General features: G+C 41.4%; 1 protein-coding gene across 3 annotated transcripts in view; it reads right to left on the bottom strand.

The window, feature by feature from the left end:
- LOC147108818 (translocating chain-associated membrane protein 1-like 1) overlaps nucleotides 1-18396 on the bottom strand; it is a 126404-nt gene extending 108008 nt beyond the window's left edge. For all 3 annotated transcript variants that reach the window (XR_015080671.1, XR_015080672.1, XM_086005699.1), the window contains exon 1: nucleotides 18081-18396. Coding sequence is in view for 1 of the 3 variants with exons in the window: in XM_086005699.1 (XP_085861825.1) it covers nucleotides 18081-18200 (120 nt within the window). In the remaining 2 variants the exon portion in view is untranslated. The remainder of the gene's footprint in view (nucleotides 1-18080) is intronic.
- Nucleotides 18397-19375: the final 979 nt, after the last annotated feature.

Below are 19375 nucleotides of genomic sequence, written 5' to 3'. Positions count from 1 at the left end.
ACACGGGGAGAATGTGCAAACTCCACACAGACAGTTGTGGTATTTTCAGTGTTAATAGAATCTACATAAGAGACCTGAAAAAGAGGACGTCTCAGCTCCCTTTTTAAAGAACATGGTGCTTTCTTAATGACTTAAAAAGTTTGTCCAGTGAGTTGCCGAGGAATAGAAACCAGAGAAGTTCCAAGTTCAATCCCCAGTTTAAAGGCCACTTCTCAAAGCAAAGCATTCAGTTCCTTGCTAATAAATGCCATTTTTTTTTTTTTGCCCTGTGAATGCAGAAATGGATTTTCTCAGGTCAAAGACCAGAATGCTAAACAGCACAACCCAGCTCCTCTGAGCAGTGAGTTGAGCTTAACAGATGACCTTGAGTGCACGGAGACAGGCTAAACAGTCCATTTCTTCCACCCATGCAAGTGGTACCAGAGCACTCCAATGTGCCAATGTTTTTTTTTTGTTGAGGAGGGAAGGGTCATGGAAACTTTTAAAAACATTAACTGGCTGCCACCTCAATAAATCTATTCCTGCAAATTCTAAGGTACTACACATTTTTTATAAACTCTTACTGACTTGCATTTATTTATTAGATGCTGTTAAATGGACTTCAATATTTATTCTACTTTAAAGGGCAACAGGCCTATAATTGAGGAACATGCCTCTGACCAAAGATTAGAACAATACCGGTTTTTAATAAATTTCCTTATACCACACTATTATCCCTTCATTTGTTGAATATTTGCACACCACCACGTCTGTGAGTAGCCTTTTAAAGTATTCTGTCTCAGCCTATTTATTGAAACTTATACTTTTTTTTTTTTTTTTTAATTCTTCCACCAGATTTTCCTCCCATCAGCTTCTCCCTTGAAGGCATTACTTGATGCTGGGGTAAATTGCACAGGCGCACTCTGGTATCTCACATGTGAGAGTCTTGGCAGGGAGTGTCAGCAAGCTAACTAACCTCTCCTCACGCTACACACATATGCATTGCACATTGGCTATAGAGCATATCCATGCTGTAAATTCATTGTACAGTGGGAAGACAGACTCATTTTTCCCTCCCTAACCCAAGGGTGGTGGGCAACACGGAGCATCATCCTGGCTGTGAGGAGCTAACTTCCTGGTTTTTAATGTCTCGACTTCTCACAAGACAACCTTATTAAGCTATCAGAGACAGTTCCATGCTCAAAAAGGGAGGAGAATTCCTCTTTTTAGGGCTTTTCTTCCCCCATTTTCTTGGGTCACCCTGCATCACACATCATCCCCAGCTAAAAGGATAGCGATGTCCAGTGAGGTGCAGAGAGACACACACAGACACAGAAGGTCGCAGGTCAACTACTTCTCTATATATTAGTAGTTGTTTACAAATCTGCAGTTCCAACCTAAGGTCAGAAGAAACCAGGAAATGAGTGGCTTTCTTGCTCTAAGAATATGACATTGAAATTTACATGTGACAAAGTGTAACAAACAGGTCTCAGAACTTTGACATATACTAGAAAGTCTCACATGGCATTACTCAGAGTTGTAAAATGCTGTTGCGGGAGGAGGGGGTGGGGATGACATATCCCCTAAAAGCATTTGGAAAGAAGTTTGTAAGACATCTGCCAAAAGACAGTGAAGTCATTGTTTTTCGATCAGTTCCTGGAATAATGTTTTCCGTACTCACTGCATGTGGGTAAATAAATAATTTGTTCCCCCTCACATATAACAATTACGTAAAGGCGCTGAGGTGGAGGTTTAGATCGTGAGGATCGAGAAATATAAAACTTGAGAAAAGATTAAAATTAATTTGCTTCTTTATTTAAAAAAAATTGCTGCAGCAGCACTTGTCACTAAAAAGTTCTGCTTGAATTAACTTGTACCTCCTTCCGACCTCAAATAGTTACCATTACAGAGCTTCAGGCCTACACCAGTCATGTGACATTGTTCCTTCGTCAGCACAATGAGCTTGGGAAGCCATATTACCTGAAACTTGATCAGATTCTGACCCATATACAGGATTGCTCAGTGCAACAAATTCAATCATTCAGGCCTTAATCCCAATTTATACTCAATGGAGGTCCACTTAGTTTCATGTTAAAGATTATTTTCCCTCTTGTCAAGAAGTGCAGTTGAGTCTCTAGTGGCTTAGTGGAAAAGTCACCACCCTGCGCAGTACTAAGCTGTACAGACAAGAAGGTCCCAGCTTCAATTCCTGATCTATGCGGAGTTCTCTGATTTTAGCCAGAAACAATAAAAGGAGAACTAATATTGGCCTCAGAGTGGAGCAGCTGATAACTTGTGTTTTACAATCCCTTGCCTGGCAGATTATTCCAGACATTCATCACCCTTTGCATTGAAATTCTATGATATCAGAATTAAATTTACTTTTACCACTTTACACTTGTAATCTCTGGTGCTAGTATCCTGCCTTATTTTAAAAAGTATTCTGGATACTTAATATTTTATACAGTTCAACAAAATTTCTCACTTAACTATCTTCTGTCCAGACTACAAGAGATTGAGTTTTTTTTTTAAAAAAGCTTTCCTCATAGCTCATCCCGTTTACTCTTGAAATTATTTGTAGTGCTGTTTGCATTATCACCAATGCTTATATGTCCCCTTATCTAGAATCTTTCAGAAACCTTTCTGTACTGTGGCAGAACAAGACACAGACATTCATTTAAGTCTATGAAAACGATACAGGTGACTGGACCAATGAGTCAGCTGTTCTTTGACAGTACTCCATATAAAATGCTCCCTTGCGATTCGTTATTCTATCTGTAATCTGGTTAGAAGGCCATTTTCGTTTTTATTTTTCCCAGTAGTACACTTACTGAACAAAGAATGGTATATTTGTAACCAGAATTTTCCCCAAATTAAGCGGTTTTTGTTGTTTACTTTGGGTTTTCTCTAAACCAATAAACCGCAAATTAAAGCAAATTTAAATGAAACTTAACAAATCAAAATTTTCTTTCTAGGGGTGATGAAGCACGCCAGTCCCTCCGGTGCCCACTGGTTACGGAAGGCCTCAAGCACACCGGCGGACACCGCGTGCTCCATCTCCAGGGACACCCGGGCACGAACATAATCACGGAAGAGAGGCAGGTAGTTGGGCTGAACGATCCCCTTGACTGCACGCTGCCTGGACTGGTTAATGGCCACTTTGGCCCAGCCCAGGAGCAGTCCAACAAGGAGGTCCTCCAATCTGCCTGCTCCCCTCCGCACCGGGTGCCCAAGGATCAAGAGCACGGGACTGAAGTGCAACCAAAAATTGAGGAGCAGCCCCTTCAAAAATTGGAAAAGGGGCTGCAACATCTCGCACTCAATGCATACATGGAACATGAACTACTCCAGGCCGCAATGGCCCGTACTACAATGCCTGTGTAACCATCATTTGACTCTCAACGTTCGTTCCTACATATGAAATGTAGTTTTCATTTGATTTGAAATGTATAGTAAACAGGACAGGTGTTGACTTGCCACTAAATATAATTATTTCCACAACTGAGACTTGCTGGATAACTCAAGTTTCATGTATGGTCAACTGCATGAGCAGAAAGATTTGCATTACATAGTGCCGAATCATAGAAATCAACAGCACAGGAGGCAGCTATTCGGCCCATCAGGTCTGTGCCAGCTAATTGATAGAGCAATCCAAAACTAATCCCTCATCAGCGTTTCAAACTACTTCACATACAATAAACTATTGAAGTACAGTGTTATGTAGGCAAAAGTGACACAAGAGCTCACACAGAGCACTGGTGGTTTTCAGGTGGAATGTTGTCTAGAGCATCAGAAAAACTCCCACTCTTAACTGTGCCATGGGATCTTTCACGGCAGAAATGGACTTGCTTTAACATCTCCTCCAAAGAACAGTACCTCTCACAATGCATCACGGCTTGAACCCACAATCTTTTAAAATAAAGGTTAGAGTTCTACCAACAGAGCCAAACTAACAGTACTGTTTATCTGTGGAATGTCTTACTTTAAAATACATGAAGTCATCCTCGGAACGCATATTGGGGAGGGAGATATTACTGGCTGGAAGGTAACAGAAGAGAAAAGCAGTGAACTGGATATCCTCAGGGACAGGACATTGTGGAGCCAAAAAAAGGGTATGGAAATGTCAATATCTACACAAGAACTAGACCAGATATCACTGATTTTCCACCTCCATTTAAATGGTGGTCATATATTCATAAAATTGAGTAGGACAGCTGCTGCATCCTGCCACTCGTATTCAGTTACACACTGACTCCATTTTGCGGTTATTTCAAGCGTGACTGAAGACGTACTTGGAAAAAAAGAAGTGTTGGTGAAATCACAGAGCTAAAAAAAACATATTTTTTGGTTTTATCACATACAATATTTGGTACTCTGCGCTGAGGAAAATTGGATACAGTACCTGGGAGAGAGTCACAAGACTATAATTTAAAAAGGGAGATTCAGACTATGTCAAACTACCAAATCAAGACTCGGGCGATTTCTAACCATCACCTGAGCCCGAGATTAGAATACAGCCTGTATCTTGTATCCAATTTATTTATGGAACTTGAATTCATTAATAATCTCTGAGATCAAAAATATTATTTTCTGATTGCACCCTCATAAACTAACATTCTGGTGACAAAGTATCAAAACTATAATTTCACACTAGTGGAGACTCCTACAGCATTCGGTTCCTCTGACAGTATACATTACAGGTACCAAGGAGTGAGGCCAAGACTGCAATTGAATCACAAGACTCTTTTGAACATTTTTAAGCTGCACAGGCCGGTTTTGGAATCCCAAATATAGACCACGACCTTGTAATTCACTGCCAGGTTCTTTTAGTCTACTTACAAGTTACACGTGAACCCTTTTCAGTTATGTAGAGAATTGTTACCTGGGAACAAAGAGAAACAAGTGACCTCCTCAGCATGAAGCACAAGGGCAAAGGTGAAGTGGTTTATCACAAACACGGAAGCGATTGCTTTCATTTAAAAAAAAAAGAGATTATGGAATAGGAGAAGGGCAGTTTATTCCTTTTTCATGGGAGGGTATCAGGGTAGTAATGCATCATGGCAGACCCCCTATGCAGTTAGTGCGTGAGGTTCTCATCGAGGGAGTAATAGGAAGGAAAAATAGCCAACACAAGTACTCTCCGTGAATGGTGTTGAAATAGCTGTGGATGAAGTTAAAAAAAAGACAGGAATCTTAGTGGACTGTCCAACCAAAGCACAGCAGCTATAAACAAAGCCAATAGAATGGAGAGTTTTGATGGAAGATTGGAGAAACTTGGGCTTTTCAGCCTTGACAAGGAATCGAAGAGGTGATCTTAAGAGATGTACAAGATAGTTAATGGATTGAAAAAAGAGAAATCTATAAAATTTAATTAAATTGAGAGAGAGAGAGAGAGAGAGAGTAGGAAAAGAAGTCACAGGTCCAAACTAGTAAAAGGACTGCTATCAAGAAGGGTTTTGTATGCAAAAACCGTGGTAACAGATAGAACTCCATGATAGAGTAGTGGAATCATTTAGGTGCTGCAATGGGGGACTTTAGGGCCATTCTGAATGGATAAACTGAGGTGCGCCGAATGGTCTTTCTCATCTGTAATTACGTTGTGATCATAGTACAGCCTCAGAAGGGCGCCTCTGGCTGCAGCAGTGTGAACTTCCCCATCTCTCACCAGCAATCCTTATACATTTGCATGAGACTGTTATACGGCTATTTTATGGGAAGTTTTATGCAGTGGATCTGGCCCACTAGAAGCTAAATAGTGACTGCTCAATTTTCTTAGGATCTTCACAACCCAGTGACATAGGAGACCTTAACCTTTACGGACTTGGCTGGATATTAATCCAAACAACCGAGGTGAAAGGACAGAGTTCTAATACAGTGCTCCTGCAGCCCTCCTGTACAAACAGCTGTCTAAACTTTAAAGATATTCAAAAATTATAAAAAAACAAAAGAAAAAGGCTCTTTGCTGCAAAGCTGGAGTGCACTCTTGCACACAAAGAACTATGATTGAAAATGGAATGTTTGCAATTTATACAAAAATATCAGCTACAGCAAGAGAACAAAACTATTTTTTGAAAAGGTTGGTTTTATCAACAAAAAGGACAGAATGCTCCAGACATAAACTGCAAAACAAAATTCAACAAAGGTAAGACTATGACTCAGGCAGAACAAAGATAAGACTATGGCTATGTTATTTCTGCTGTCCATCTACTTCCAGTCTATAAAATTACTCTTTCTGGGAACAAAGTGCAAACTGGAATGTCATGTAAAAATGGCAAATTAGAATTTATTTTCACACAATTAAGAGCTGTATTGCAAGCCTACTATACCCTCACTCCCCCACTTCAATTTTCTTACTTAATCCGACTTTCATGTGTCGGAGTTTCGGCATGCAACAGAACTGTGGGACAACCATGTACATTTTCAGCACAAGGTTCCTGAATAGTGACCAGAAGTGGAACCCTAGACGGTTTTTCCTCTGCCCAAGCAGAAGACACGAAATCAAATACAGCACCTTCTGCCCAAAGTGATCATCTGAAAGACCTATGATTCAACCAGGTACTCTTCAACTCTGTATAGCTCAATGCCACATCAAGTGCTTATATGCAATTAAATCACTGGAAGCACTACATTTAAAAAAAAATAATCAGTAACTGTAGCAGACCTCAAACCCAAATGACCTCATCATTCTCGACAGCTGGAGCGAAGGACACAATAGGCAGCCTTCTATTGCATCTGTCACTGTCCTATACACTGTCTAGGGAAGCATCATACTGCACACAGGCACAAGTGAACAGCTGCAATCTATTCACTCCACCCAGAACAGTTGGCTACATATTGTAGACACAGTTTCAAAGAATTGGGAAGACTATAAGTTTCGATGCAGAAGTCAAAATTTCAACAGATACATTTAAAAGTACTTTCATGAACATTCCAGTTGTTCTTGTGAAGATCAGCAAACAATATTTTTATCACTGGCTGAGTGCCACGGTTTTACACACTGGCCCAGAAATTCGGGTCTCCACGGGTGAGTACACACGGGGTACTCACCCGTAGGCCCAATGGAAGTGCCGGTTTCCTGCATGCACTGCGCGGGAAACCGGCACTTCCGTTCCCCTGAAAGAAGGGGTTCAGAGTTCGAACGCGTGCGCAGGAGAGGCTGCGCGTGCGCATCGAACTTAGGGTTTTTTTTTGCAGGTTTTCCCAGAAGTTAGACATGTAAAAAGCAGTCGCAAGGCCTGCCTTTTACAAGGGAAGTGGTGAATTAATTCAAATTAAAACATTTTTTCCACAGGTTTATTATTTTTAAATACTTTAAAGCAAGGTAAGTTTGTTTTTAGCCCCGTTAGAAAATAAAATTATTTTGTTCAAAAATTTAAATTGTTTAAAATAGTTATGTAATTTATAGTTTATTTAAAAAATGTGATTTAAAAAAAAATTTATTTGAAGATTTAGTGATGTTTTGGGGCCCATAGTATTTATAAGTTTTGACAGCTCTTCCTGTCAAACTTATGAATGGAGCATTCCCTGGTCCGATTGGCTCCCCATGGCCCACATGATCCCAGGGGACGCATCGAACTAACTGCGCCCCTGGGATATGCAAGCACTGCGCGCCAGCAGCTGGACCAGGCCCCGGATCGGAATTCCACGCGGGCCCACAGCTCAACGGCCGGCGCACAAGGTAAGTGCAGATCGGGGGCTTACGCCCGCGGGAACCCGACCCGAATTTCTGGGCCACTATCTTTTCACCTCTGACACATGGGTCAGAATCCAACTCAGGATGCCTGTATTAAAACTCTTGCAGTGAAAGATAAAGGAAATGGGTAAAACTGCTATTGAGCAAAACTGCTCACAGTACGGCACAAACTGGCAATCTCACTCAGCGACACGACATAGGTGGCTGGTATAGAACATATTAAAATGTTATGCTAATACAGTAGGTGGGGCAGAATGTGGAACTGGCTTTGCATGTAACTTGGAAACATCTAATGTGAACGTTGGGCGCTTAAAAGTGTAAAAACATTGCACCTAATGTGCGCTTTGTCACTTGATGGGCAAAGTATGAGTCGCCATTTGCACCTGATTTGTAGCCATTTAATAAATAGGAAATTTGAGCCATTCACAAGTAATGGGAGAGGCAATACTTCTAATAGGGACTGACTGAGCAAATACGAGAATAACTAATCAAGGATGAGGCAGTCTGCAAATCTACCAGTAAAAAGAAAAATAACTAATCAAAATACTCCAAATATAGTTTGAAAACCCTTTTGGCGGCCGTCCTGGTTTCTCCAGTAGGTTGAGCACTTACAACTGGAAATAAGGTTATCATAAAGACATTAAGAATTAGAAACTTTACTGGAAAATGATTAAATTTACTTGTACAATGCCATTTTCTGTGTTTCAAATGCCTTGAATACCATTTTCTGTCAGTAGCTCGTCATTCTCAGAGAGTCTGGAGACTTGAGTTCATAAGGCTTCCTTGAGCTATCAGTCTCTCAGTTCCAGCTCTAGTCAGATAGCTGCCTACAGCTCCCTGCACGAGTCAGTATGTCTGTGTAAGTCACATGTGGAAACAGCATGCACAAAGGCTGCCTCCCATATGAATCTATAAAACAATCAGATTTCAAAGTGAGGAGGTTTTTTTTTTTTTAAATAATTGACAGGAAGACCAAGCAATGGCAGACTGTGGCTGAGGAATGACAACAATGAAAAGCCAGACGTGAATACTCCAGTAGTAACTGAAATTTTTTGTATAAAACATCAACAATTTTTTTTTTTTTTTTTTTTTTTTTTTTAAGTCTTTCAGGTAACTCTATTCAAGACAGTTTATTTATATAATTATAACCATCATATGCACAGATTTATTTATTAACTAATATATGATGGCAACAAATTTTAGCTACCTACAATGGTTAAGAGAAAACACTTATTTTGCACAAACCAATTGAAAATATCTACTTCACGGTTTCTCACAAACTTCTTTCAGTGGCGATGTGCATAAAAAAACATAAGAAATAGGAGCAGGCCATTCGGCCCTTCGAGCCTGCTCCGCCATTCAATGAGATCATGGCTGATCTTCTGCCTCAACTCCACTCCCGGCCCTATCGCCATATCCCTTGATGCCTTTACTAGTCAGAAATCTATCGACTTCTGTTTTGCATATACCCAATGACTGAGCCTCCACAGCCCTCTGGGGTAGAGAATTCCAAAGATTCACCACCCTCTGTGTAAAGAAATTTCTTCTCATCTCAGTCCTGAATGGCCTACCCTTTATCTTGAGGCTGTGGCCCCTGGTTCTAGACTCCCCAGCCAAGGGAAACATTCTCCCAGCATCCACCCTATCAAGCCCTGTAATAATTTTGCATGCTTCAATGAGATCCCCTCTCATTCTTCTGAATTCAGGAGAATACAGGCCTAGTTTACTCAATCTCTTCTCAAAGACAGTCCCACCATCCCAGGAATCAATCTTGTGAACCTTTGTTGCACACCCTCTATAGCAAGTATATCCTTCCTTAGGTAAGGAGACCAAAATTGTACACAGTACTCCAGGTGTGGTCTCACCAAGGCCATATATAATTGGATAAGACTTCTTTAATCCTGTACTCAAATCCTCTTGTAATGAAGGCCAGCATACTATTTGCCTTCCTAATGGCTTGCTGCACCTGCACATTCACTTTCAGTGACTCATGTACAAGGACACCCAGGTCCCTTTGAGCATCTGCATTCCCCAATCTTGCACTATTTAGGAAATACTCTGCCTTTCTGTTTTTTCTACCAAAGTGGCTAACTTCACATTTATCCACATTATATTCCAGCTGCCATGTTCTCACCCACTCACTGAGCCTGTCGAGATCCCCTTAAAGCCTCTTCACATCCTCTTTGCAACTGACACTGCCACCTAGCTTTGTATCAACAGCAAATTTGGAAATGTTACACTTAGTCCCCTCATCCAAATCATTCATATAGATTGCGAATAGCTGGGGCCCAAGCACCGATCCTTGCGGTACCCCACTAGTCACAGCCTGCCATCCTGAAAAAGACCCGTTTATCCCTACTCTTTGTTTTCTGTCTGTTAACCAATTCTCAATCCATGCTAGTATATTACCCCCAATTCCAGGTGCCCTAATTTTGTTCACCAATCTCTTGTGTGGGGCCTTATCAAAGGCCTTCTGAAAATCCAGATATACCACATCTACCGGTTCCCCTTTGTCTACTCCACTAGTTACATCCTCAAAAGAACTCCAATAGGTTTGTCAAACAGGATTTCCCTTTCATAAATCCATGTTGACTCTGCCCAATCTTACTCTCAGTTTCTAAGTGCCCAGTTATTGCATCCTTTATTGCAAACGGCAACCTTGCAATACTTTAATCCCTATTGTGTGAGAAATACCTCAAGAAATGTGTTCATAATATTTGTACGTGAACCCAGCATGGAAACACTAAAGTAACACACAGTGACAAAGCAACCTTTTCCTGATTTTCTGAACAACTGGAGAAAAAAAGATACAATCCCAGAATGAGGCCCTCTTGTTCAGGGAAGATGATATCAAAGTCTCAAAAGGAAAAATGTCCCAGTGCTTTTGCGCTAGTCTGGATAATGGCCTATTCATTAACAAGTGAAAAGTGAGTTCGAGAACCAAAGTTCCCACCTCAATGTTCAAAAATAATTTTAAAACATACGGGCTAGTGTTGAAATTGCAGTAACATTAATTATACTGTGAGCAATGCCTAAAAATGAAGCCTGCAGAACCACTACACAATATGAACACTACTGCCCAAAACAAACTCCTCTGATTCTTGCTGGGGTACAATTCTACAAGCATCAAACTCTCTCTAGCATCTCACCCTAGTGCCACTTTTCATGTGCGAGTCCAAACAATAAACTCCAGCAGCCTATTTAACCATATAGAGCACCTGTTCGCACCCAACAGCCACACACACAATATCCAGCAGGTATCATTGATAGTCATCCAGGATGGAAACCTTGGCTGACTTCTCCCTCCACAACAAAACTCCTACATCTTCTAATATGCTTTTTATATGGTCACTAAAGACAACAGTATAAAGAGTTCACTGGAGGATATTTCATACTCCTATCATTATAATTACGCAAGAAGCTCAAAAGAAAATGCAAAATAGTTGAATAAATACGGTAATCTGCTATAACCTACATTTTTCGCCCTTCTTAAAAGTGGATTCAATTTGCAATATTCTAAATCTTTCTATACAAAGAACAGGTTCACAAGTCTTTTATCTAGAGTTACTGGTATGCAAATTGCACACTGAAAATTCCATGAAACAGGTATTGCCTCTCCTTGAAATTAATTTGAAAAACATCATTGCTACCTAAGTATATAGAGAGCTAAATAGGTGTTTTAAATTTGATCCATGGAACCATTTTATAGTTTAAAAACTGTAAAGTAGATTAATCAGAAAAAGAATGGATAATCAGAGGTTAGCTTAATTATGCTTATATTACTAGAATAAATGTGATTATGTCAGTCTCTACTTCAGCTGCTACTGTTTTTAACCAAAATCTGCAAGTCAATATCCACATGCAAAAAGTAGATTTTGGTATCTACATCTGCTATAAATATTTCCAAAATGTCTAAAAATACCAGCACTAACTTCACATATCCAACCCAACCATTTCCAAATGTTTATACATTATGGGGGAAAAATTGGGTATCGTTCATTTTGCGGCGCTAATATCGGCCGGGCGCAAAGTATCATCTCCGACTGCAAAATTCGCCTCTATCGCCCCTGGAGGTTATTTGAGCACTAAATCAGGCGCTACACACCTCTCTTAAGGCGCAAACGTCAGGGAGCGAGGCGCTACCTCAGAACGCAACCAAAGCTCAGGCTATGTCAGTTACCATGGAAGCCAGACAAACTGGCGCCAGACAGTTCTTAAAGGGGAGGGGCCATCTTGCTGGCCAGCCACACCCTGATCATTGCAGCCTTGAATCTCGGCCTGGAAAGACCTTTAAAGAAATCGTGTTGGAAGCACTAATCGATAAGCGCCGAGCTCTTTCCCTGGGCCTAGGAACCTCAAAAGTGGTGCCGAGGGCCAAAACTCCTTAAGACAGCGTTCAATCTTTGCAGACGTTTCTCTCCCTCTCAACCCGCGTGTACCAAAAGTTTTGCCGACAAGAAAAGGCAGGAAGCGCCCGCCTTTAAATAGCGCTCACCCAGCCCCTTCCCGACTTGAAAACGTTCTCTACCTGTCGTTCCTAGCAGCAGGCGCTAAGGCAGGGGGCGCGACTCAATTTCCGGTCGGGTGCAGGAGATTGTGGCGGTAGTGTTTAGCGCCAGCACAAAATGACTGGTCAATTTTGCAAGCGGTGCTAAAATCGCCCCCCAGAGGCGCTAACCAACCAAATTTTTCCCCCTGTATATATATATTGGGGTCAGTGATGATAGAATATTCTCAGCATTTCCAGTTACTACATCACAATGGTTCAGCAACCATGTGCATCAGTATGTTTTCCTTTTCCATGTTATAAATTTTTTAATTATAAAAGTTTGAACACTGCAAATGTAACAGTGAATTCCATATGGTCTTCGTGAGATAGGCCTAATGTGCAGCACCAAACACACACCCAATAAAAAGTGGTTGATGTCAGGGCAGGTTCCGGAGTTCGATAACCATGGCAACACCCCAGACTATTCTAGTTTTGCAATGCTCTATTTTTTGGTGACATGAATAAGTATTTTTAATTGTAAAAAAAAAGTGTTTTATGCTGTGGCAAACAAGTCAATGACAAATCACACATGAAACAACAAGCACAAAAAAATAGCAAATGGGTCAGAAGGAAGTAGAAACATGAAAGGAATCAAACAGTATAGAGTAAACTGGAAGAAACTTAGCAAATAACGTGTGAAAGTGAAACGGGTGAACTCAGAGAGAGAAGAATTATTGACAGACTTGGGAGGGAACAATAGCCTGAATTTAATAAAAGATACCAGCTTTATTGGCATTGAGTAAAGAAAGTCGCCTTGATATAATCAGTTATTTCAAATGTACTTTTCACTCATTTCTACTTATTTGCCAGGTTCCCACTTCACTTAATATTTCATATCTCCTTCTCCTTCTCAGGCAGTCCCTTGGAACCGAGGATGACATGCTTCCACATTAAAAAAGGAGTTCGCAGGTGACTGATGAGTCCAATGCAGGACCTACAGTCTCCGTCACAGGTGGGCAGACGGTGGTTGAAGGGGCGGGTGGGTGGGGTGCTTGGGTTGACGTGCACTGCTTGCGCTTGGCTTCCGCTTGTTCCAGGCGAATAGACTTGAGGTGTTCGGCGCCTTCCCGGATGCTTCTCCTCCACTTTGTGCGGTCTTGGGCCAGGGATTCCTAGGTGTCGGTGGGGATGTTACACTTTTTCCAAGGAGGCTTTGAAGCATTTCCTCTGCCCACCTGGGGCTCTCTTGCCATGCTGGAGCTCCGTCCGAGTAGAGCGCTTGTTTTGGGAGTCTCGTATCAGGCATGCGGACAATGTGACCCATCTATCGGAGCTGATTGAGCGTGGTCAGAGCTTCGATGCTGGAGATGTTGGCCTGAGCAAGAACACGGACGTTGGTGTGCCTATCCTGCCAATGGATTTAATATACTTCAATGAGGTCTCTTAGTGCCTCCATTCTAGACTTGAAAGCCTAAGCTTCTAATATAATTTCATAATTCATACTCTTACAATATTTATCACCAGTGTATCTCTTTTCTTGTCAGCATATCTTTTTGTACAGTGACCAAAACTGAACACACTAAATATGGATTCTAGCATTCTATTGTGGGTTCTTTTTATAAATTGATTCACCAGGCATGCCACACAAGTGCAAAGCAATTATCATCTCCAACAAGAGAGTCTAACCATCTCCCCTTAACATTCAGTGGTACTACCATCGATGCATCCCCCCCCCCGCAATCAACATCCTGGGGTCACCATTGACCAGAAACTCAACTGGACCAGCCACATAAATGCCGTAGCTATTACAGTATGTCAGAGGCTAGGTATTCTGCGGTGAACAGCCCATTTCCTGATTCCCCAAAGCCTCTCCACCATCTACAAGGCACAAACCAGGGGCGTGATGGAATACTTTCCACTTGAAGCTGACCAACACTCAAGAAGCTCAACACCATCCAGGACAAAGTGGTTGCTTGCTCGGCATGTCATCCACTAACTTAAAATGTCCACCCCCTTCACTACTGGCATTGTGTGGCTGCAGTGTGTACTACCTACAACGTGCACTGCAACAACCCGCCACGGCAGCTTCAGCAGCACCTACCAAACACCACCACCTAGGGCAAATACAGCTGGTACATGGGAACACCATCACCTCCAGGTTCCCCTCGAAGTCTAACAACATTGCAAGAGCACCTTCACCACACAGACTGCAGCTGTTCAAAAAGGAGGCCCATCAAAACTTTCCAAAGGGCAACTAAGGCCGGGCAATAAATACCAGCCTTGCCTACGTCCCGGGAATGAATTAAAAAATATTGGAAGGGTCATGTCTGCTATGATACCGTAAGTCTCCCAATGCTAATTCTACTCATTGCGTACTTACAACCAAGGTCACCAGTTTGCAGTTATCATGAAAAATGGACACAACAGTAAAAATTGAAGAACATCTAACATAATAAAACAGAATTTAAGCATAAGCCAGTTCAACTAATTAAAAAAATGGACCAACTTCCACATAACAAAAATGGAATTTGACTTTTCCAATCAGCATACAACTGCTTGTGTCCTGTCTTTTTAGTCAATGTATATGCAATACTTGACATATCAGTGTTAAATTTCATATGCCACTTGTCTCCCCCATTGTGTAGTCAATCTAAATCCTTTGGTTAAATCGCTGACTTTACTACTCTCCCTACTTTTATGTCAAAAACAAATTTGATTATCGCAATATCCAGGCAATTTATGAACAACATGGGTCCAAGCAGGACTTCACTCAACAAGTATCCCCCAGTAAGTTGTACAGTCTCAGGCATACTGGGTTTAATCCAGCTTCTTATCCAGTCCCATACTCTGCTCCAGGTTCCCACAGCTTTCAAGTTAATTGGAAGTTTCCATATAGGATCTGTCAAAAGATTTTCAATAGTCCAAATAGCATTGGAATGGAAGATATTCTATCTTATAACATCCTCAAAGAAGTTTGTGAGCTAGGAACTTCCTCTGCTACATTGCTATAGAAAGTACCTCCTTCATCCTGCCCCTTAGAATAGATTCCATTATTTCACTTGCTATTGAAATTAAAATTACTACAGGTCTAAACACAACCAAGATGTGTTTATTAGAGATGAGCACCTGACAGTCAGTATCTCAAAAGGTCTGGAACTCAAAAAGCCTCTATCCAGTTAAAGAAAAAGAAACTTGCATAAACCTTTCACAAACTCAGGGTGTCACAAAGCACTTTACAACTAGTGAATTACTTTTGAAGTGATAGCGCAGGATACGGGGATAGTGCGGGAAGGTGGAGTTGAAGCAGAAGATCAGCCATGACCTTACTGAATGGCGGAGCAGGCTCGAAGGGCCACATGGCCTACTCCTACTTCTTACGTTCTTATGTGTAATCACTGTTGTTTGGTAGGCAAACGCAGCAACTATTGTTTGGTAGGCAAACGCAGCAACTAATGTGCACACAGCAAGGTTCCAGAAACAGCAATCAAATGAACTAATTTGTTTTGGTAGTGTTGACTGACGGATGTTGAATGATTCCAGAATATTGGGGAAACGCCCTGCTCTTCTTAGAAAAAATGTGTCACGCGTTCTTTCACATCCACCTCATCATGCACGCAAGACCTCAGTTTAACATCTCATCCAAAAGACGTACAGCACCCGACTACGCAGCACCCCTGACTATTGCACTGAATTATCAGCCTAGTTATATGTTAAAGTTCTGAAAAGGGCTTCAGGATCACAATCTTCTGATTCAGAGGTGAGTCTACCACTGAGCCACGTTGACACTTAGTGTTCTCGACTGTTGCAATCCCATAAACAAATGGCAGATGAGAAGTGAGAAGAGCAAGCACCCAACACATTCATGTATTTTTTTTTTTTTTTTTTTTAATTACAAAGTCTGTGGTTTTTATATTTACCATATAAGCGATTCCTAATACACATTGCCCATCTTATTCCCCCACCTCCCAAAAAATAAGTATTATTTAGCAAAAGCAAAAGTTAGTGACTTCTCAAGAGAAACTAGCTGTAAATTTGTAAATTAGGATTTGCACTGCATTCTGAATTCCCCAATTATGATGTAACCCAGGGTATCCTGTCTATTCAAATCATAATACAGTTTCTAACAAACAAACTTTTATTATTAGGTCCAAAGCTTTAGATAAATTCCATAAAAAACATCAACCAATGTTGACCATTAATGCTGTAGATTTTAATGGTTTTAATGTAGAGGTTATTGGATAAAATGTGGCATTAAACTGGCAACAAAACTTAAAGTCTACAAGGCAATATTTATAACATCCTTACTGTTTGTGTGCAATAGCTGGACCACTTACAGTTGCAACATCAGAAAACTCAAATCACTTCCATCTAGGTTGCTTTAGAAACAGTGAAAATTCAATGGTGACACAAGAGACACGGAGGTCCTCAGAAGAGCAAATATGCCAGGCGTAGAGGGAATAAATTGAGATAGAGGATCAGCCATGATCATATTGAATGGCGGAGCAGGCTCGAAGGGTCGAATGGCATACTCCTGCTCCTATTTTTCTATGTTTCTAAAGGCACAGCTAAGGTGGGCTGGCCACTCAGTCCGAATGCCTGATGCTAGACTTCCCAAGAAGGTATTCTACAGTAAGCTGAAGCTTGGCAAATGCTCTTGTGATGGTCATGTTACTGGGCTAGTAATCCAGAGGCCTGGGCTAATGATCCAGAGACAGGAGTTCAAATCCCACCACAGCAGCTGGGGAATTTAAATTCAATTAATTAAATAAATCTGGAATAAAATATTATCCGTAATCGTGACCATGAAACTACCAGGTTGTCGTAAAAACCCATCTGGTTCACTAATGTCCTTTAGGGAAGGAAATCTGCTGCCCTTACCCGGTCTGGCCTATATGTGACTCCAGACCCACAGCAATGAGGTTGACTCTTAACTACCTCTGAAATGGCTTAGCAAATTAGGGATGGGCAATAAATGCTGGCCTTGGCGGTGACGTCCACATCCCGTGAATGAATAAAAAAAGTTCAGAAGATCTAAGAATTGCCTAAAGGCCAATCTTTAAAAAAATGCGGCATCTCAACTAACACACGCATGACACTGGTGACAGAAAAAGTGACAAAAGACAATTCACCATGGCACGACAAAACACGAAGCAAGTCGTATCCAGCTAACCGAAGAGAGCACAAAGGAAATGAAGGAAAGATCAGCCCTTAGGTTAATTCAACATATGTTGTCATGTGTACTGGAAAACATTGTTCACTAATATCAGACTTCTGTCATAGAAGAACTCGCAACATGTATTTCTTGGAGGAATCATAAGCTGTTATTATCAACAACGATGAACAAACCATCAGATTGCAATATAACTACAAAGACAACCAACAGGCAACAAAGATTCTTCACTATAACAGCATTTTCTTTTAGAAGCAAAACTGCACAAGATTATAAATTCTTCAGCACTCACAGAACACCTCATTTTTGAAAAAAATCTGAATTGCATTAAAAAGTGAATTGTGTAAAAGTTGAAATGCCAGCAAGAGTCCGACTCAGAATATTTACAATAAAACTGACCACCTGTAACTCGCCAGTTTTCATTTTCAAAATCCGAACAGGAAGTTTAATGAGAGCAGCCAGCATTGATACCATCTAACAGCAGGTTACTTACAAGACGTTAACCTGATGAATGTGTACAATTCCCGCTGTAAACCCCCCTCCCCCTAATATACAAGCAGGCTGCACGCCTTGGAGTAACGCTGATTAGTTGTGTGTACACCTGGCCTATTCCATTTGAGGTCACCATTGCCCCCTTGTCTATTCTCCCCTCTATTCCCGCGGGGGGCGGTGGTGGTGGTTGGGAGCGGTTACCATTTCGAGCCTGGGCCTCTGCCCTTTGCCCGTGTGCACTTTCAGCCTGCCTTTACCTCGAACATCAGCCCCAGCAGGATCACCATTGCGACGCAAGACACGATATCCGCATGGTTCTGGATCACGAACTCATGACTGAAGACGGCAGGATTTTTGCTTTTCTTCCTCAGGCCCATGATGGCTGACGATCTAAACTACTTTTTTTTCCCCCTCGCCAAACTGAAACGTAAACAAAAATAAAACACACACAAAAAAAAACTCTCTCAGCTCCTTGACGTTAGCGAAACCACGTCCCCGTTGCCCAACTACACGGCGCTCGGCTGACAGCTTCGCCGACCCATTCTCGACGCCCACGCACTTTGATTGACAGCCTCGCCGACCAATCCTAGTGTGAGACCGCCTCAGCCTAACGGCCTTTTTGAGAGGGGGGAGGCCCCGTTGATTGTTCTCTGATCGACGGCCCGCCTAGCCACTCAGAATGGCCGGTTTCTTTCGCTGGCCGACGTAGGTCAACCAATCAGACACGCAGGGGCGGGGCGGGGCGGTTCGTTGTTCTGCGCATGTGCAAATGGCTTCTCGGCAGACTGTCAGGTGAAGCGTCAACTGTCAAGTCGTTACCAGGAAAGGTGTTGCCTTGTGAGTCTCTCACTGGTGATGTGGCTGTCCATTTAGTAGGTATATCGTACTGAGCGAACAATATAAAACAATGAGATTGTGGCAATAACTTTTTCTATTTGTAGCTATTTTATTTTGTTCAATTTGAGACTCCCTTTTCAAATAAAATTAACTAACATTAAATAAATTTACATTTCACTCAAAAGTTAATCCACTCATTTTTGGAAGTTTTTTGAACCGACTTGCACTTGGCTAGTGCCATTAACAGAGACTCCTAAACTATATCCCTTTACTTGCTAACAGCAACAGTATTGCAAAACGATTCTACATTATGAAAGTGTGAAGATTCATCTGTATATTCCTGCAGATGTGTTCAAAGAAGTAACTGTTTTATTACTGTTGAGACATGTAACCTCCCAATTTGTAAGAAGTGATTTTCTACTTGTGATACCAAAGAAATCTGGGGCACTCTGACCTGTTCTGAAGACTTAGCTTTCTTTATTGCCAGTAGATGCTGTACTGAACACATACTGGGCACTTAAAAAGAGAAGTAACTCAATCTGTAAGTATAAGTTAATGACTTATCCAGAGATCACTAGTTTCTTTTCAACAAAAATAAACTTTTATGTTTGGAAGCCTTTTACTGTATTAATCCAACCGGCTTTGTGCCAAGTAAAACAGATGCACTGGCGTGATGTAGAGAGAACAGGATTACGTGGCAGCATGTCTGCTTTAA

Source organism: Somniosus microcephalus, chromosome 13, assembly GCF_052327205.1.
Source record: "Somniosus microcephalus isolate GS21.2 chromosome 13, FLI_Smic_1.0, whole genome shotgun sequence".
Classification (NCBI taxonomy): Eukaryota; Metazoa; Chordata; class Chondrichthyes; order Squaliformes; family Somniosidae; genus Somniosus; species Somniosus microcephalus.
The sequence above is the reverse complement of the archived record's forward strand: the minus strand, read 5'-3'. Positions and strand labels throughout refer to the sequence as shown.